Source organism: Cynocephalus volans, chromosome 7 (genome assembly GCF_027409185.1).
Source record: "Cynocephalus volans isolate mCynVol1 chromosome 7, mCynVol1.pri, whole genome shotgun sequence".
Taxonomy (NCBI): Eukaryota; Metazoa; Chordata; class Mammalia; order Dermoptera; family Cynocephalidae; genus Cynocephalus; species Cynocephalus volans.
In genome coordinates this window covers 129,344,859-129,361,453 of record NC_084466.1, presented here as the reverse complement: position 1 = coordinate 129,361,453, position 16,595 = coordinate 129,344,859, and the positions used below count along the sequence as shown (strand labels likewise).

Genomic DNA, 16,595 nt, shown 5'->3' with positions numbered 1-16,595 from the left:
CCAACAGCAATGCGCAAGGGTTCTGATTTTTCCATATCCTCACCCACACTTCTATTTTCTGTTTTTTTGATAATAGCCATCCTAACGGGTGTGAAATGGTATCTCATTGTGGTTTTGATTTGCATTTCTCTAAGGATTAGTGATATTTCATGAACTTATTGGGTATTTGTATATCTTTGGAGAAATGTCTATTCAAGTCCTTTGCCATTTTGAATCAGGTTGTTTGGTTTTTTGTTCCTGAGTTGTAGGAATTCTTTATATATTCTGAATATTAATACCTTATCATATATATGATTTGCAAATATTTTCTTCCATTCTATGGGTTGCGTTTTCACTCTTTTAATAGTGTTCTTTGATGCACAAAAGTTTTTAATTTTGATGTAGGTCAATTAATCTATTTTTTTCTTTCGTTGCCTGTGCTTTTGCTGTCTTATCCAAGAAATCATTGTCAGGCATGAGCAGTTTTTAAAGCTCTCCAGTTGATTCCAATGTACAGCCAAGATCAAGCAGTGTTTCTCAAATTTTAACACACATTTGATTCACCCGAAATCTTGTTAACGTGCATATTCTGATTTATTACGTCCGAGGTAAGGCACAAGATTCTTCATTTCTAAGAAACTCCTAAATGATGCTGATGCTGCTGGTTTGGGGACCTTCTGAGTGGCCAGGGGGTAGAGAAGCATTTCAATTATTTACTTCATCTGAGGCCTGAGAGTAGGAAGTAGACATTTACCAGAACTTCTCCTAAGCTTCCTCACCATAACTGTTTCCTGACCTGCCATCATGATAGCCCACCACTTACCCTCTAACTTTCAACTGGTACTGAGCAGCACTAGTGGTACATTGGGTGCCTTTGGCGTGGCAGAGGAATAAAGTGTAAAGAGTGTGTTCTCCCTGCCCAGCTCTCTCCCTGGCACCTGAAGGAGACCATCCACTGGTCTGCCCATGCTGGGTGAATTCAGGATCCACACTAATGATGGCTTGTTTCTCTCTGATCTTGCCCCTTGTGAGGAAATTACCATAGATCCCTGCTAAAAAACTATTTTGTTCAAAATATGTTTATTATGCTTAGAAAGGAAAACCACACAGTTTGTTCTGAAGTGTATAGAAGAAACTGTTGGGGGTGGGGGGGGGTCTGTTTCCAAAAAAAAAAAAAATCCTTTAATCTGTCATAGAATTTTAGAGCTGGAAAGGACCCTTAGCAATCTTCTCCCAAACCTTCATTTTGGAGAAGTAAACTGAGACCAAAAGAGGTTGTCACTTGTTCAAGGTCACCAAGCAAAACATAGGTCAGCCCATAGATGCATTATTTCTTTTTCATCTTGTTTTAGGTTATTTATCTGGAAATGGATAACATAGAGTAACTACTTTCATTAAGCTCTTTGAAATAAAAGTTCTACTTTTCAGAGAAAAGGTAAAAATCAAGAGGCTGGATTATGGTTCTTAGTCCTTCATTAGAAAAGTTCTACCAGTTAGGCTTGTGTTACCCTAATAGGACCTGCCTTCCTGGTGGCAGTGACCCAAATATAATTCCCGGGAGAAACTAGCTAGCTTCCAGAAGGCATGCCTGATGCCACCTTTCTCTTCCATGCCCGTTGCAGATGTTGTAAGCTGATCACAGCACTCTTTCCAGCCACTCCCCGTCAACTGGATTTGGCTCTCAAGTTGAAACTCATTTGCGTCCCTACAGTAGAGGTCGTACCTTGAAAAGTCCAGTGACCTTCTGATCCATGCTACATTCCAGCATGTGTACACTGCTTGTTAAATACTCTTTAGCTTCCTACCACCCCCACCTCCAGCTGCTCATTAATCCAATTAAGAGTTTCCTTTATCCAATCAAACTTCCTGCCAAGTTGCAGAGCTCTTGTAGTGATGTATTTTGCCTTTAGTGATTGAACAGCCCAGTGGAACATGCTGTCTCATTCAGACGTCTCAGTAACTTGTAATGACCTCAGTCTGGTAGTGCAACACCCAACATGTGCCCTATAAACTCACCACAAGAACCTCCGTTCCGGGAATGCTGTCTGAGGTCAGTTTCTGCCCTGCAATTGGAGCCCTGCCCCTGCATCTCTCTCCAGCCTCTCCGGCAAGGCATTAGGGAGGCTTCTGCATCATGTTTGGCTCCCAACGCAGTGCTTGAGCCCTTCATTTTGCTCTTCGGGTCCTTGACCTGGAGCAAGCTCATCTGCTGGCAGGCGCGTCTGTCTCTGTATGGGGAGACAGTCTTTAGATCTTCCTCGCTCTTCCCTTCATTAAGACATCAGCCTCACTCAGCCTTGCTCTCAGCTGCCAGATGCACTGACAAGCCAGCAGGAAAAGTTCCATCAGGAAGAGGTTTGCTGCCCTCTGAAGGCAGGAAGGTACCATTTTGCCTGCCTGGACTGGACCTGCACAGCCTTTGTGGGACTTGTTTCAGTGGAGCCTTTGGAACACTCTGAGTTCTGATTCTAGGCCTGTGGGCAGCGTCTCGGGGTGGTGCCATCTGTAGTATTCTACATGTCTTCCTTGCTCACACTCAGAGGGGGTGGAGTCCTTCCACCTCCTTGGCCATTCTTATCTGTCTCCTGGGTGTGTGTCACTGGCTCCCATGGCCCCAGGATGCTTGGCAACACCCTGAGTTATGTCAGAGATATAATAATGAATTATACAATGCATTATACATAATTAATTTATAATAAAACGTGCATGCAATGGTTTAATTTCCCCAAGTGAATGATGTGCTACCGCCAGGCCCTGCTGGAATGCATCCCCTAACTATCTCTTAGTCGGGAGGCAATGGCTGGCTGCCCTAGGAAGGGATCTTGGCTCGGGGAACCTGCCAAGTCACAGGCTCCCCCCAGGCTACCTCTGGTGTATGTCCCACAGAAGGACAATCCTTCACTGCCTCTGTTGTTCTAAATTTGGATAGTCGTGGGGGTCTCGCCCTGACCTGTGCACTGATATCTGTTATTTTCTCCATTCTCCCGCTCTCTCTTCCAGAGTACAGGAGATGCTTGTGTATTTATCCTCTCCTATTCCTTCATTCCTCTCTCCCTCCCTTCCTTCCTTCCACAAATGTGTATTGAGTGTCTGTGTACACTGTCCTTGGCTTGGTGTTCATCAGTGAATAAAACAAAGATCCCTGCCCAAGTGGAGCTTACATTCTAGCAGAGAGAGACAGACAATAAGTAATAAGTGTAATGAATAAGTAGATTATATGGTTTATTACACAGTGACAGACGCTACAGAAAGAGAAAACAGAGCAGGATAACAGTGATGACCATGATGGGGGTGAGTTGCAGTTTTAAAGAGGGTTAGGGCAGGGCTTGTGGAAAAGCAATAGCCTGGGAATCGCCAAGGTCTCCATGAACAGTGGAGAAAGGCACTTCTGGGTCTACCCAGGATTAGATTTTCCTGGGCTGCTTTGGCTACGAGATCTTTCGATAACGTTTCTAACCTTTGGTTTCAGGTGTTCAGAATGTTACTGTTCTTGTTGCTGCTGTGGTTTCTACCCCCCACTGAGGGGTCCCAGAGGGCTGAACCCATGTTCACTGCAGTCACCAACTCGGTTCTGCCCCCTGACTATGACAGCAACCCCACCCAGCTCAACTATGGTGTGGCAGTTACTGATGTGGACCACGATGGGGACTTTGAGATCGTTGTGGCAGGGTAAGTGCTTCCCACCCTGAGTTTGACAGACAACGTGTAAATGAATCAGCTCTTTCTGTGATAAGGTTGTGTAACAAATAACTCCAAAACCCAGTGACTTGCAAAACCACACATTCTCACTCATAGGCCTGTGTTCATCTGCAGCTCAGCTGGGGTTCTGGGATGCTGTGGCCTTGCCTTTTGCTACAGCAGTGAGTTGGGATGATGGAGGGCAGTTTGGAAGAAGGTGTTTGATCCACAAGCTTTCCAGGGAGAAAACTGGAATATCCTGTTTCAAGGCACTCTCTTCTCTTCATATTTAAGACTCCTTGGTAGTGCAGGTATTATTTACTTACCAGTGGGGCTCTAGGATCTTTATGTAGAAGGAGCTTAAGGGTGACAATCATGGTAAAGGGGATGCTCAAAGCTGCCTTTGCATAACACTTTACATAAGACTAAAAAAACATTAATTTATTAACTGCCCATTTCAAAGAAGGAGAGAAGATGGAAATTAAAAGGGATAGCTAAACCTCCTCTAAATATGTGTTGATGACCAGGGCTGGCTCCCTTCTCTCCTAAAAGCAACATTGTGTATCTAGAAAAGCACGAGACATACCCCAGAGGTGGCCTGGGGAGAATCTGTGACTTGGCAACTTCCCCGAGCCAAGATCCCTCCCTAGAGCAGCCGGCCATCACCTCCAGACCAAGAAATAGTCAGTGAGGAGATGCATTCCTGCCCTAGATGTACACCTTTCTAGTTGTATGACCTTGAATCAGTCCCTTCCTTGCTGAGATTCAGATACATCATCTGTAAAGAGGGGATAGCACCCCCTGAAGGAAGATGCAAAGAGCCTCTTACAGCTTACTTTCGTTCTTTTTGTGGTTATTTTGCCCCTTTCCATGGCATCTCTCTCAAAGCCATGCTGAAATAGTAGTCATGGACTGCATTGCTCTCCTCATGATCCATTTTTTAGCTGCAAAGGACAGAGCCAACAGAGGAGGTCCTGCCCCCAGAGCTGGTCCTGACCTGGGTCTTTTTTTTTTAAAGAACAGAAATGTATTTCTCACCATGCTGGAGGCTGGGAAGTCCAAGATCAAGGTGCCGGCATCTGGTGTCTGGTGAGGACTGTATCCTCACGTGGCAGGAGGAGGAAGGGCAAAAAAGGGCGACCAACTCCCTCTGTCAAGGGCACCTTTATAAACTCCTTTATAAACAAGGACACCTTGGGCCGACCCCGTGGCGCACTCGGGAGAGTGCGGTGCTGGGAGCACAGTAGCACTCCCGCCGCGGGTTCGGATCCTATATAGGGATGACCGGCGCTCACTAGCTGAGCGCGGTGCGGCCGGTCACAAAAAAGACGAAAAAAAAAAAAGACACCTAATCCCACTCATGACGGAGGAGCCCTCATGATCTAATTACTTCTTAAAGGCCCCTCCACCTAATACTCCCACATTGGCAACACCTGCATTTTGGAGAGGATGCATTCAAACCATAGCATTCTGCCCCGGCTCCCCCAAGTTTATGCCCTTCTCACACACAAAATACATTCATTCCATCCCAATAGCCCCAAAAAGCGTTAACTTGTCCCAGCATCGACTTTAAAGTTTAAGTCCAAAGTCTCATCTAAATCAGATGTGGGTGAGACTCAAGGCATGATTCATTCTGAGGCAAATTTCTCTCCAGCAGGAGCCTGTGAAATCTAAACAAGTTATGTGCTTCCACAATACAATGATGGGACAGGCACAGTAAGACATTTCTATTCCAAAAGGAGAAAGAGGAAAGAAGAGAGGAGTAACAGGTCCCAAGTAAATCTAAAACCCATCAGGGCAAACAACATTAGATCTTAAGGCTTGAAAATAATCTTTGGCTCCATGTTCCTCCTTCTGGACACTCTGGGATGAGGGTTGGGCCCCCAAGGTTCCAGGTGACCCAACCCTCATGGCTTCACTTAGCACTACCCTTTGGGGGCTCTTCATGGTGAGACCACCCCGAAACAAGTCAGCTTGGGCCCTAAGGCTATCCAAGACATTGACCTAGGTCTGTTTGGGAAGAAGCAGAACCATTTGGTGGCAGAATATTCAGTGTCTCCTTGTCCTTCCCAGGTCAAATGGAGTGGTTTGTGTCCCTATGACTTGTTTGCTGAGGTCCGTTACCTGAGCCCTGTGTCTAAATGTGGACTTTCTGTGTAGGTCTCCATTCCACGCATCCTTTGATGCAAAAGGGACAGCTCCTGCATCTCCTAAACATGCAGCTTCTTCCTTTCCAGTGCTGGGCATTCATTTCATCTTTCCCTTCAATGAAGTCTTTTTGTCTTTCTCTTCCAAGGAACTCAAGAAATTGGCTTTTTTGTCCTCTATGGTAGAGAAGCTAGACCGTCATTTGCAGTCAGCTTAGGGTGGATGTTTAAACCTTGTCTAACTTGCTGCTTACTATGGGGCCTACAGGACTTTGGAGTGGTCCTCTGGAGACAAGAATCAGCCCATCCTAGCTCTTGATCCTGGACCTGCCATTCAGAAAGACCCCTGGCTCTTCTCTCAGAGAATGGTTAAGCCAGCCAGCCTCTGTCTGAGAAAGCTTGGGCTGCTGGGTGTTATTCTGAAAGATATTTATTGCTCACCCCCAGCAAAGAATAAGAGTTACACGGAGGACAGGATGGCAAAATTGGGCAGCCACCCAGCTCCGGGTCAGGCTTTCTTTGTGGCTGTTGCAAAGCATTGTGAATTCTCAGAGCATCAGAAAGACATTCTAATTTAAGTACCAAAATACATTCCAAAGGCAAATATAACTTTTATTATCTCCAACTTAGGATGATTTGTCACTGTCTTCTTCTTCGGGCTGGATAACCAAGAGTTGACTATACAGACATATTTAATCAGGACCTTGGGAGGTCATTTGGCCCACCCCTTGCCTTCCAATAGGGCCACGCCCATAGTATTTGGAGACTTCATTTACTTAGAACCATCCAAGGGAATGTGTGCAATATTTTTGTATTCCAGCTCAATAGTTACTTATGTCAAGAACCGGTTTGACTGATCTGAATCCCTCATACTAGTATTAGAGCTTAATAAGCCATTTCTTTTAGCTTTTGTTTTGCTATTGCCTTTGAAGACATAAACCAAGTGGTCACCATCCTTTTAAATAATGACAGCTGGGATCACTGCCTTGGCTTTTATTCCATGTGAACTTCTTAGCAACGTTTCTGGTTTTGATTCATTCTATTTCATCCACCTTATACACATATTCAACCCTGTTTCCTTCTCTGTTTGATTGTAGAGTCTGTTTAAGAATCATGTAGCAGGAGTTGAAATTTTTAAAAACTGAATTTGAGTGCTTTTACCTGGAGCACCTGAGGTCTAGCTCATGACAGTCCGCTCTCTATTACTTTATAGACCTTCCCATTTCCTGGCCTCTGAAGGCATTTACTTTTGCCACCCCTGGGATAAAGCCAGCTTTTCAGTTTATAAGGCGACTGGCACTTGAACTTGTCTTGGATTTGCTGACCTTGGAGTATGTCTGACTCGAGCCCTGTTGCTTTGAGTATTTACTCTGTGAATAGGTTTGTTTTGTTTGGCTTTTTTTGGTATCCTCGTTCTGGGTATTGACAGCATTGATTTTGAGCATGTTGCGGGTGGGTTTGTGTTGTGTTTCAGGTTCTTGAGTTAATTGTGATGGAAGGCGTGTGCGTGTCTCTGACTCTGGGAGGAGCAGAAAATGACCGCCCTTTGTTCTGCGGGGATGGGGGAGGGAATGGGCGGGCTGGCTCCTCCGCCGCAGCTGGGCGAGTGCCTCGGCATGTGGAGGGCTTATCTGTTAACCGGCAGGTGCATGATTGCAGTCTGCCTGCACTCTCCTCCCTGCGGGCTGAGGGGAGGATTTGATCACCCCCCTGCAGGTGCCCTCGCATTGCACAGACCGCTGAGGATATTCAGAACGGGTTCCCTGGGCAGATTGAAAGCCCAGTGGCTTCCCCTTTTCTCAGTGGAACGAAACACCCAATCTATAGTCTCACGGAGTCTGTAAAGGAATTCCTGTTGGTGTCAATCTTGGACAATTCCTTTAGAGCAGCTTTTGTTTCCTGGGATATTCCTCAGTGGTCTGAGATAACCTCCTATCCTCTCAATTTCCAACAGGAGTTTTGCTCAAATGGAAAGATGTGGTGGTCGTGAAGTTTAAATCACGATTTAAATCGGTTTTTCTATACAAAGAGCATTCGTTTGATAAAACCTTAACACCTTCTTCACACTTGGAAGAGTTTCATTTAAAGGGATGTTACATATTGTAAAACAGTGTTGTCTTTTAAATTTTTGGAACTATGTCAGGAAACTTTTAAATTTACTAAAGTTAATTAAATTATTTAAAAGGCACACTGTATTCAATCACCAGATTTATCATGATCATATTGGAGATATTTTCGCCATTATGAATCATAGGAACAATGATAAAGAATAAGACATTTATCTATGATTTAACAAAGAAGCATTTATGTATTTTATTATATATATTGGATCCACGTCGTATATAGATATGCTACATATATTAGATATACTATATACTGTATGTATAGATAGATATAGTAGATAAATGTAGCATATAAAAATATATTTACATATATGAATTATATCTAAACGTATACACACATACACATATGCTTTTGACAAAATATGAATATTTTTGAACTTTCAGTCCTAACTGTTGTTTTGTAAAATATAACATTTTAATTGATTCAATCATCAGTTTGACATTATCTTAAAATGTTAGAGTATCTTATTCAGTTTCTCCTTTTCTAACTTAAAATATATTTTAATTTTAATAACACTTAAATATGTTTTGTTGCAAAAAATATTTATACAATATAGATGAAGGCAGAAATCCATCTTTACCACTCCCCCTCCACCCACTCCAAGCCCATCCCAGTCCCTCCCAGATTAACAACTGTTTTCAGTTTGGTGTTTATACTTCCAGAAATTTCTGTTTTATATATACATACAGAGAGAAAGAGAATCTATGTCATATAAATTTCTATGACATATATGTATAACAAAATATATAACTTTGGGGGTAATCACACCTGTACATATTGTTTCAAAACTTGCTTCTTTTCACTGTATAAACTATATAATATGTTCAAAGATACAGATCTAGCTTTTTTTTTTTTTGGCAGCTGTCTGGTACAAGGATCAAACCTTGGACTTTGGTCCAAGCATCAGCACCATGCTCTAACCAACTGAGCTAACTGGACAGATCTAGCTTTTTTTAAATTTGCTTTGTGCGGATGTACTGCATTCATTTTGCCATTCCTCAAGTGACATTTAAGCTGTTTCTAATCTGTGACCGTTGCAAACAACCCTGTACTGCGTGCACATCCTTACACACATATGCAAATATTTCTCTAGGATGAATACCAAGAAGTGGAAATGCTGGGTCAAGGATATGTACATTTTAAATCTTAATAGACATTGTCAAATTGCTTCCAATCTCAATCTTTTTCTATTTATTCATAGACTAGAGATAAAAGGCAAGCTTTGGGATTATTCAATTTAATGGCTCAAGCACCTACTATGTGTACAGCCACATATGTTTCAGGGTCTGAACTTATCAATTTAGATTTAACAGTTCAGAGAAGGAAAAAGGGCCTTTTCTACATCTGCGAAAGAAGCTGCTCTGTTAAAAACTGGACTGAAGAACTTCAGTACTTTCTGATTCCAACTGCTGAAAGGACTTCCTCAAAAGCCTCTTCTGCAAAAACGTATTTGTTAAATGAGCCACCTTTCACCTGGAGATTCATTGCCATCAGTACCATGGAAGACTGATTGTGGGGTGTACACTCTTTGGCTATGGTTAAGCATGGACTGCCCCTGATTTTGAATACTAATAAGATATGAGTCGGAACAGGAGCCAGGGCTTTTTCACCCATTTTTAAAACTTCTAAAAAGTTTACTCAGTAGTGCCTGGCAGGTTTGCAGAGACATCCCATTGCTGCAGCTATACCACCTCTCCCCAGCCCTAGGCAACCATAAGCAACAGGCAAAGATTCTGCCTTTGCCCCTCCTCTGAAGTTACAGACTCTGCTGACCAGCTCTAAGGTCTGAGGCCCCAGGTAGCTGCCCCAGACACACACACACATACACACACACACACACACACACACACGTACACACATAGTGAGTGTGCCAGTAAGTATGGTAGGTAGAATAATGGCTTCCCAAAGATGCCCACATCCTAATCCCCAGAGCCCACGAATATGTTTTCTTATATGGCAAAAGCGACTTTGCAGATGTGATTAAGTTAAGGATCTTAAATGGGGAGATTATCTCAGATTATCTGAGTGGGCCCAATGTAATCACAGGCTTCTTAAGAGTGGAAAAAAGGAGGCAGAAGAGGAGATCAGAGTGATTTGATGTAGGAAGGATTCAACCCACCCTTCCTGGCTTTGAAGACAGAGGGAGGGCCCATGAGCCAAGGACTGTAGGTGGACTCTAGAAGTTGGAAAGGACCTCTGGAAGGGAATGCAGCCCTGCCAACACCTCGGTTTCAGCTCAGTGAGATCAACATTGGACTTCTAACGTACAGAACTGTTAGATAGTCAATCTGTATTATTTTTAGCCATGAAGATTGTGGTAATTTGTCACAGCAGCCACAGGAAAGTGATAGAGTAGTTAAAAGTTCGGATCCTATATAGGACTGGCCGGTGCACTCACTGGCTGAGTGCCGGTCACGAAAAAGACAAAAAAAATTAAAAAATAAAAAAATAAAAGTTTGAGTGCTTAGTATCATTTTTCAGAAAGGTGATGGCCATTACCTCGGAGAATTTTAACAGTATGATTTTTATAATTTCACAACAATAAAAGACATATACCACCAACAAATGTATTATATTTAATCAATGTCAATCCCCTGTCATAGGAACTTGTGTGGTTTTGGAAAGAATTCCAAAAAGCACACTACATTCCACGGTGACCATCCAAATTAATTTGCCCTGCAACTCACTGTGACCCAGTGCGTGGCTGGAGGTGGGGAGAGGGAATTCAGCATTTTTTTTTTAAAGATGACCAGTAAGGGGATCTTAACCCTTGACTTGGTGTTGTCAGCACCACGCTCTAACCAGCCATCCCTATATAGGGATCCAACCCCATGTCCTTGGTGTTATCAGCACCACACTCTCCCGAGTGAGCCACGGGCAGGCCCTGGAATTCAGAGCTTTTAAAGATCTCACTGTCTTTGGTGAGACAAACACACCCAAATTGGGTGAGGTCATAAGTGATCGGTGCCACCGGAGAGATGCAAGTATTCCTGGAGGTCAGAGGTGGTCAAGAGCACTTCTGCCTGGGAATCACGAATGTTCGGGAGGAGACGTTTGGATGTCCTTGGAATGACAGGTGGCCCATGGGTCTGTTTAACAAGGGGACAAAGGCCTCTCCCGGTCAAAGATGGTTTTAGGATTATTTGTTGTTATTTGTTTTTTAATGTATTTTTAAAAAATCATTTTAACAAAAAAACTGATTTTCACAAAGTAGTGAGGAGTATTTATAAAAACCCATTCAAAAATAGTAATATAATTAAGACACTAAAATTGCCTCTGCTGGAAACAGCAAAGCTACTTTTAGTAGTCTGAATTTTTCATCCATTCAGAACGTAGATGCATGCCCTTGTCTCCAATCCCTTTCCTTCTGCCCACTTTTTGCAGCAGTGGGCTGGCCAGAGGGACTCAGTCCTGCAGGCCCCACTGCAGGCTGCTGAAGGCCCAGACCCAGGGCGGGCGAGAGGCCAGAGCTACGGCCGACCCTCCCCAGCCCTGCAGCACTGGCCTCTTCATTCTTGCCCCATTCTCTGGAACACGTGCTACCCAGAATCACTTCTGCTTTGGGGGCGGGTCTGACCCCAATCTCCCTCTCCTGTGTCCTTCCTCACACAGCCTCCTCCTCCCCAGTCCTACTGACCTGTGATCAGGTGCTTTCACCATTTTCTTACAAGGATTCTATGGTTCTAACTTAATTTTCCCTGTGAGGAAAAGGTTACTTTTGAGGTGCGGGTAGAAAAACATGAAAGGATGTATGAAGAAGCTAAAAACAAACATTCCCACTTCAGATTTTTACTGTGACCTCCCCTAGTTTACCTTTACCTGCTTGTTGACTTAAGTCAGGAAGGGATGAGTGCAGAAGCAACATGGTATTTTCCTTACGCCTTCTCAATTTACCCGTCCCCACAGTCTATATTATATGCAGCATTTCACTGATTCGAAGTCACAGATTTTTTTTTACATTTTCATAGCTCTAAAATTGAGATGGGACTTTTGATTGGCAGCTTGCATTTAATTGGCAGTTTTTCCTTTTCTATGACACATAAAATCATGGTGAGTCTTATTTCCCATGATACTTTAGATTTGATGAAAACACTGTAAATTGTGCTGCCTCCACTTTGCAGTAGGGGAAACTGAGGTCTGGAGATCTGCTTAGGGTCATAGAGATGATAAAAGGTGAAACTACTATTCTGTATATGCCTATTAAGTTAAGCTTGCTAATTATGTTGTTCAAATCATAATTTTTATTAAACTGTTTTCCTGTTTTGCCTATTAATAACTGAGAGGCTTATTTTGTAATATCCTACTCTAGTGGTCCATTTCTTTCTGTGATTCTATCAATTTTTATTTTATATATGTTGAAGCTAACTTATTAGGTGAAAGTTTAAAACTTATATTTTCCTGGTGAATGAAGACATTATCATTATGAAGTGAAGTTGTCCAATCCTAATTATGCTATTGGTCTGATACTATTATAGCTACTCCAGCTTTCTTTTGGTTAGTGTTTGCCAGGTATATCTTTTTCCATAATAAGTGCATCTTTTACTCTGAACTTTTAAGTTTAAGTGTTTTTCAACTGTTGGACTGTGTCCTTTCGCTGATTAGTTTAGTTCACTTCTGTTTAATGGGAACATCAATATGTTTATCTATTTCTTATTTATTGTCTTATTATCTTATTTTTCAGTTTTCATGTTTTCAATTCTTCTTTTCTTTTCCCTTCTTGCTTTTTAAAAACTTGATTGATTGAAGGGCTTTTCTAAATTAAGGATGGGGGAAGTTTCTTTTTTTCCAAATCCCATTTTTTGCCCCTGTTGATTTGGAGTTTATACCCTCTACTTCTATCCTTTTAGTGGTTCACTTTGAAATTTTATCATAATTTTAACTTTACAAACTCTAAAATTATTTTAGTGCCCTCCTATAACAATACACTCTGAACTCCCCCTCTTGACATACATAAGGTATTTTAGTCTTTCCTTTGGTTGACCTCATTATAATTAATGTTGTTGTTGTTAATGTAAAGACAATGTTTTATATTTACACGAGTTTTTACCATTTTATTTGCTTGTCTTTCCTTCTTGTACCTCAGAAATACCTTCTGAGATCATTTTTCTTCTTTCTAATATACCTCCTTTCGATGTCCCTTAACTGTATGCCAGATACTGGTAAACCCTCTCAGTTTTTGTTTAATCTAAAAATATCTTTATTGTGTCTCCATTCTTTCTTTTTTTTTACCTCCATCTAAATTATTGGGGTTTTTTTGGTGTGTGTGTGTGTGTTTTTAATTTATTGAAACATAATTGATTGCACATACCTGTGGGATACAGCATTGACTGTCAATACCTGTGTGCAATGTGTGATGCTCAAATCAGGATAATTATTATATTCAACATTACACCATGTAGTCTTACCAATTTCTTACTAACCCTCTTCCCTCTGTTCCCTCTTCCTACCCCCCATTCCCACCTCTGGTGGCCTCAGTTCTGTTCTCTCCTTTTGAAAGTCAATGAATATTGTGATTGTCCTTCCTTCCTTCCTTCCTTCCTTCCTTCCTTCCTTCCTTCCTTCCTTCCTTCCTTCCTTCCTTCCTTCCTTCCTACCTTCCTTCCTTCCATCCTACCTTCCTTCCTTCCTTCCTACCTTCCTTCCTTCCTTCCTACCTTCCTTCCTTCCTTCCTTCCTTCCTTCCTTCCTTCCTTCCTTCCTTCCTTCCTTATTTTTTTAGCTCCCACTTATGAATGAGTGTATCTCCATTCTTGAGAGATCTTTTATGCGCATTCAAAATTTCAGGTTGGCCGTTTTTATTCCACTGTCTTCTGGCTGCCATTGTTGATTTTTGAGAAGTATATTATTAGTAATGTCATTCTTTTGTAGGTGATCTGTCTCTTGTCTCTTTTTTTTTTTTTTCATCTTTTATATTCTGCTACCATACACATATATATGGATCTCTTTTTTGAAAACCCAGCCTGTGCTTCCCAAATCCTAGGATACATATTTCTCATTAGTTCTAAATAGTTCTTAGCCATCGTCTTTTAAAAAATCTTTTCTTCATTCTCTCCACTCTCTCCTTCTGGAACTCCACTCAGACATGTCAGGTTTTCTCATTCTAGTCCCCAAATCCCTTATCCTTTCTCACATTATTTTATCTCCTGTCTCCCTGTGCTGCTGCATTCTGGTTAATTTTCATGGATATTGTTCAGTTCACTAATTCTTTCTTCAATTGCACCTAAACTGCTGGGTTTCATTTCAAAAAATGGTTTTTCATTTTTAGGACTGTTATATGGTTCTTTTTCAAATCTCCCTTATAATTTCTGAAATTGTTTTATTGCTTACTCCCTTTTATGAGGTCATCCTTTCTTTCTTTAAACATTTCATACATAGTTGTATTCTGTATTTGACATTTTAATATCTGCAGTCCTTGGGGGTTAAATGTGTTTTTAGTTGGTTTTGCCACTTATTTAGTGTCACTTGCCTCCATATTATATTTGCTTGATCTTAAAATGTGGGCCTAAATTGGAAATGCTTTTTACCAAAGAGGCTTTGTATCCACCACTGCTGAGGGCCAGAGGGTCCTACCACCTGCAAACATTCTAGCTCTCTCCAAGGTTCTTGGCTTAATGTAAGATTCTAGGGTTCAGCATCCCCACCTTGCTGCCAACTCAAAGGTTAGTAATACTCTTTACCTTGCTCGGAGCCTTTTGTTCCCATTTGTTTACCACTCACTGCTGCCAGATCTAATTTCAGCTCCCTTTTCTGTGGGGTAGGCTGGTTCTTGGAGATTTCTCTTAAATTTGTGTGCCCAGTAATAACATTAAAGATATGTTTTATTTGAGATCTTCTTGTTTCATAGTGGTAGAGTCCTTCAGAGGTCTATATCAGATAGAAACAGAAGTCTGGAGCTGTCAATAGACTTAGGATCTCCAAAGTTTATAGTCTATTACCAAGAAGATATGGGGGGAGGGTGTGTGCAATTCAAGGAAGTAATATTTAAAAGGTCCTCTCCCTTAGCTGTTTAGAGATGCTTGAACTCACTTCTTGCAAAATGGAAAGAGCTCTAAATCATGGGAGATTTGGTCATGAGATAGAGAAGGAAGGATATGTGTGTGTGTGTGTGTGTGTGTGTGTGTGTGTGTGTGTGTGTGTGTGTGTGTGTGTGTAGAAGCATGTGCAGTAAGCTGCGTGCAGTCAAGTAGCCAGGCCAGACCTTTGACTGTCCCTGTTTGGAAGAGTACAGGAGTTTAAGATCAGAGTCTTTTGCCACCAGAGATAGTACCATCCAAGATCACTGGTGTTTGGCTTTGTCAACTAAAGGAATGTGTGACTGGGCACATCAAAAAGGACCACTTTCCCCCAGCAGCCATCTTTCTATGTTGTTTTTAAAAGTATTACAGCCATATAAGATCATGGACAACTACCCAGTATCCTTTGCTATGCCCTAGTGTTATAGTCACTCTGTACGCTGTTCATGAGTGAGCAGTGGAAAGATGACAGGCTAACGAGGATTCTCCTGGAAAGTAACATCGCATTGGTGGCTCCTCACACAGGACAAGGTAGCAGGATCTGCTGTTTGGGCCTCCACGGCTTCTTCATTCCCCACTCCTTTGGAAAACTGTTCCAATCACAGGATGCTGTGGGGATGCCAATCAAAGCAGCACTTTGAGCACTGGCCTGAGGGAGAAGAATGCCAAGAGGAAGAGAACCAGAAACAGTGCCAGGACTTTGGCACCTTCATGGAGAACATGGTCGTCTTTGGCTGCTTCAACTGATCCCACCCCCGATGTACCCCCCTCAAAAAAAAGCTTAAGTTATATTTCACTGTCAAAAAAAAAGGAACCCTTTGGTCACTGGGAATTAATCCAGGGTTCCCTGAACTTAAGACTGTCCAATTATTGTCTTGATATGAGATTTTCTTTCTTTCTTTTTTTTTTTTAAAGATGACCGGTAAGGGGATCTTAACCCTTAACTTGGTGTTGTCAGCACCACTCTCTCCCAAGTGAGCCAACCAGCCGTCCTTATATGGGATCTGAACCCATGTCCTTGGTGTTATCAGCACCACACTCTCCCAAGTGAGCCATGGGCCGGCCCTTGATATCAGATTTTCTATCTTGAATCTAAGAAAGAAAGCTCTCCCTTTGTTCTTGGATTATGAGTTGTAAGGATATATCACCTACCCTGTCCCCCATGGAGGAAACAGAGAATGAAGATGACATTCCTGTCCCCAATGTCCCCAGACCTATCATTCTTAGAATACCTTTGCATACCTCCAGTAAATCCTCCTCTCCCTCCTCTTTTCTACAGCTACTTTTCTCATTTAATACCAAAATTCATGGCTTATACATCAGACAAGAGAAGCTCCTTTTCAGACCAGAGCAATCACCCTATCTAGTGCTGGGTTACAGACCAGAGCATAGCCATGCCTAGCCCCAAAGGAGATGCTGGGGTCAGAGGGAAGATTCTTAAAACTATATAGGAACAGCTGACAGTCTGTGATAGGTGTCAACCTATGTTTCTGAAGGAGCTGGATCAGATTTAAAAAGAAGCTCAAACCAAAAACAAAACAAAAACAAAAACAAACCCACAGTGTTATTTAATTAAACAATAAACATTCTATATACATACTTTGATCAATAATATTTAAAAATTCCTCCTCTCACATTAGATTGCAGACTCCTA

General features: G+C 42.0%; 1 protein-coding gene across 1 annotated transcript in view; it reads left to right on the top strand.

Annotated features, from left to right (window-relative positions):
* Positions 1 to 16,595, top strand: part of CRTAC1 (cartilage acidic protein 1) — a 164,667-nt gene that overhangs the window by 14,340 nt on the left and 133,732 nt on the right. Inside the window, exon 2 of the mRNA XM_063102816.1 lies at positions 3,449 to 3,648. Coding sequence (XP_062958886.1) covers positions 3,449 to 3,648 — 200 coding nt within the window. The remainder of the gene's footprint in view (positions 1 to 3,448; positions 3,649 to 16,595) is intronic.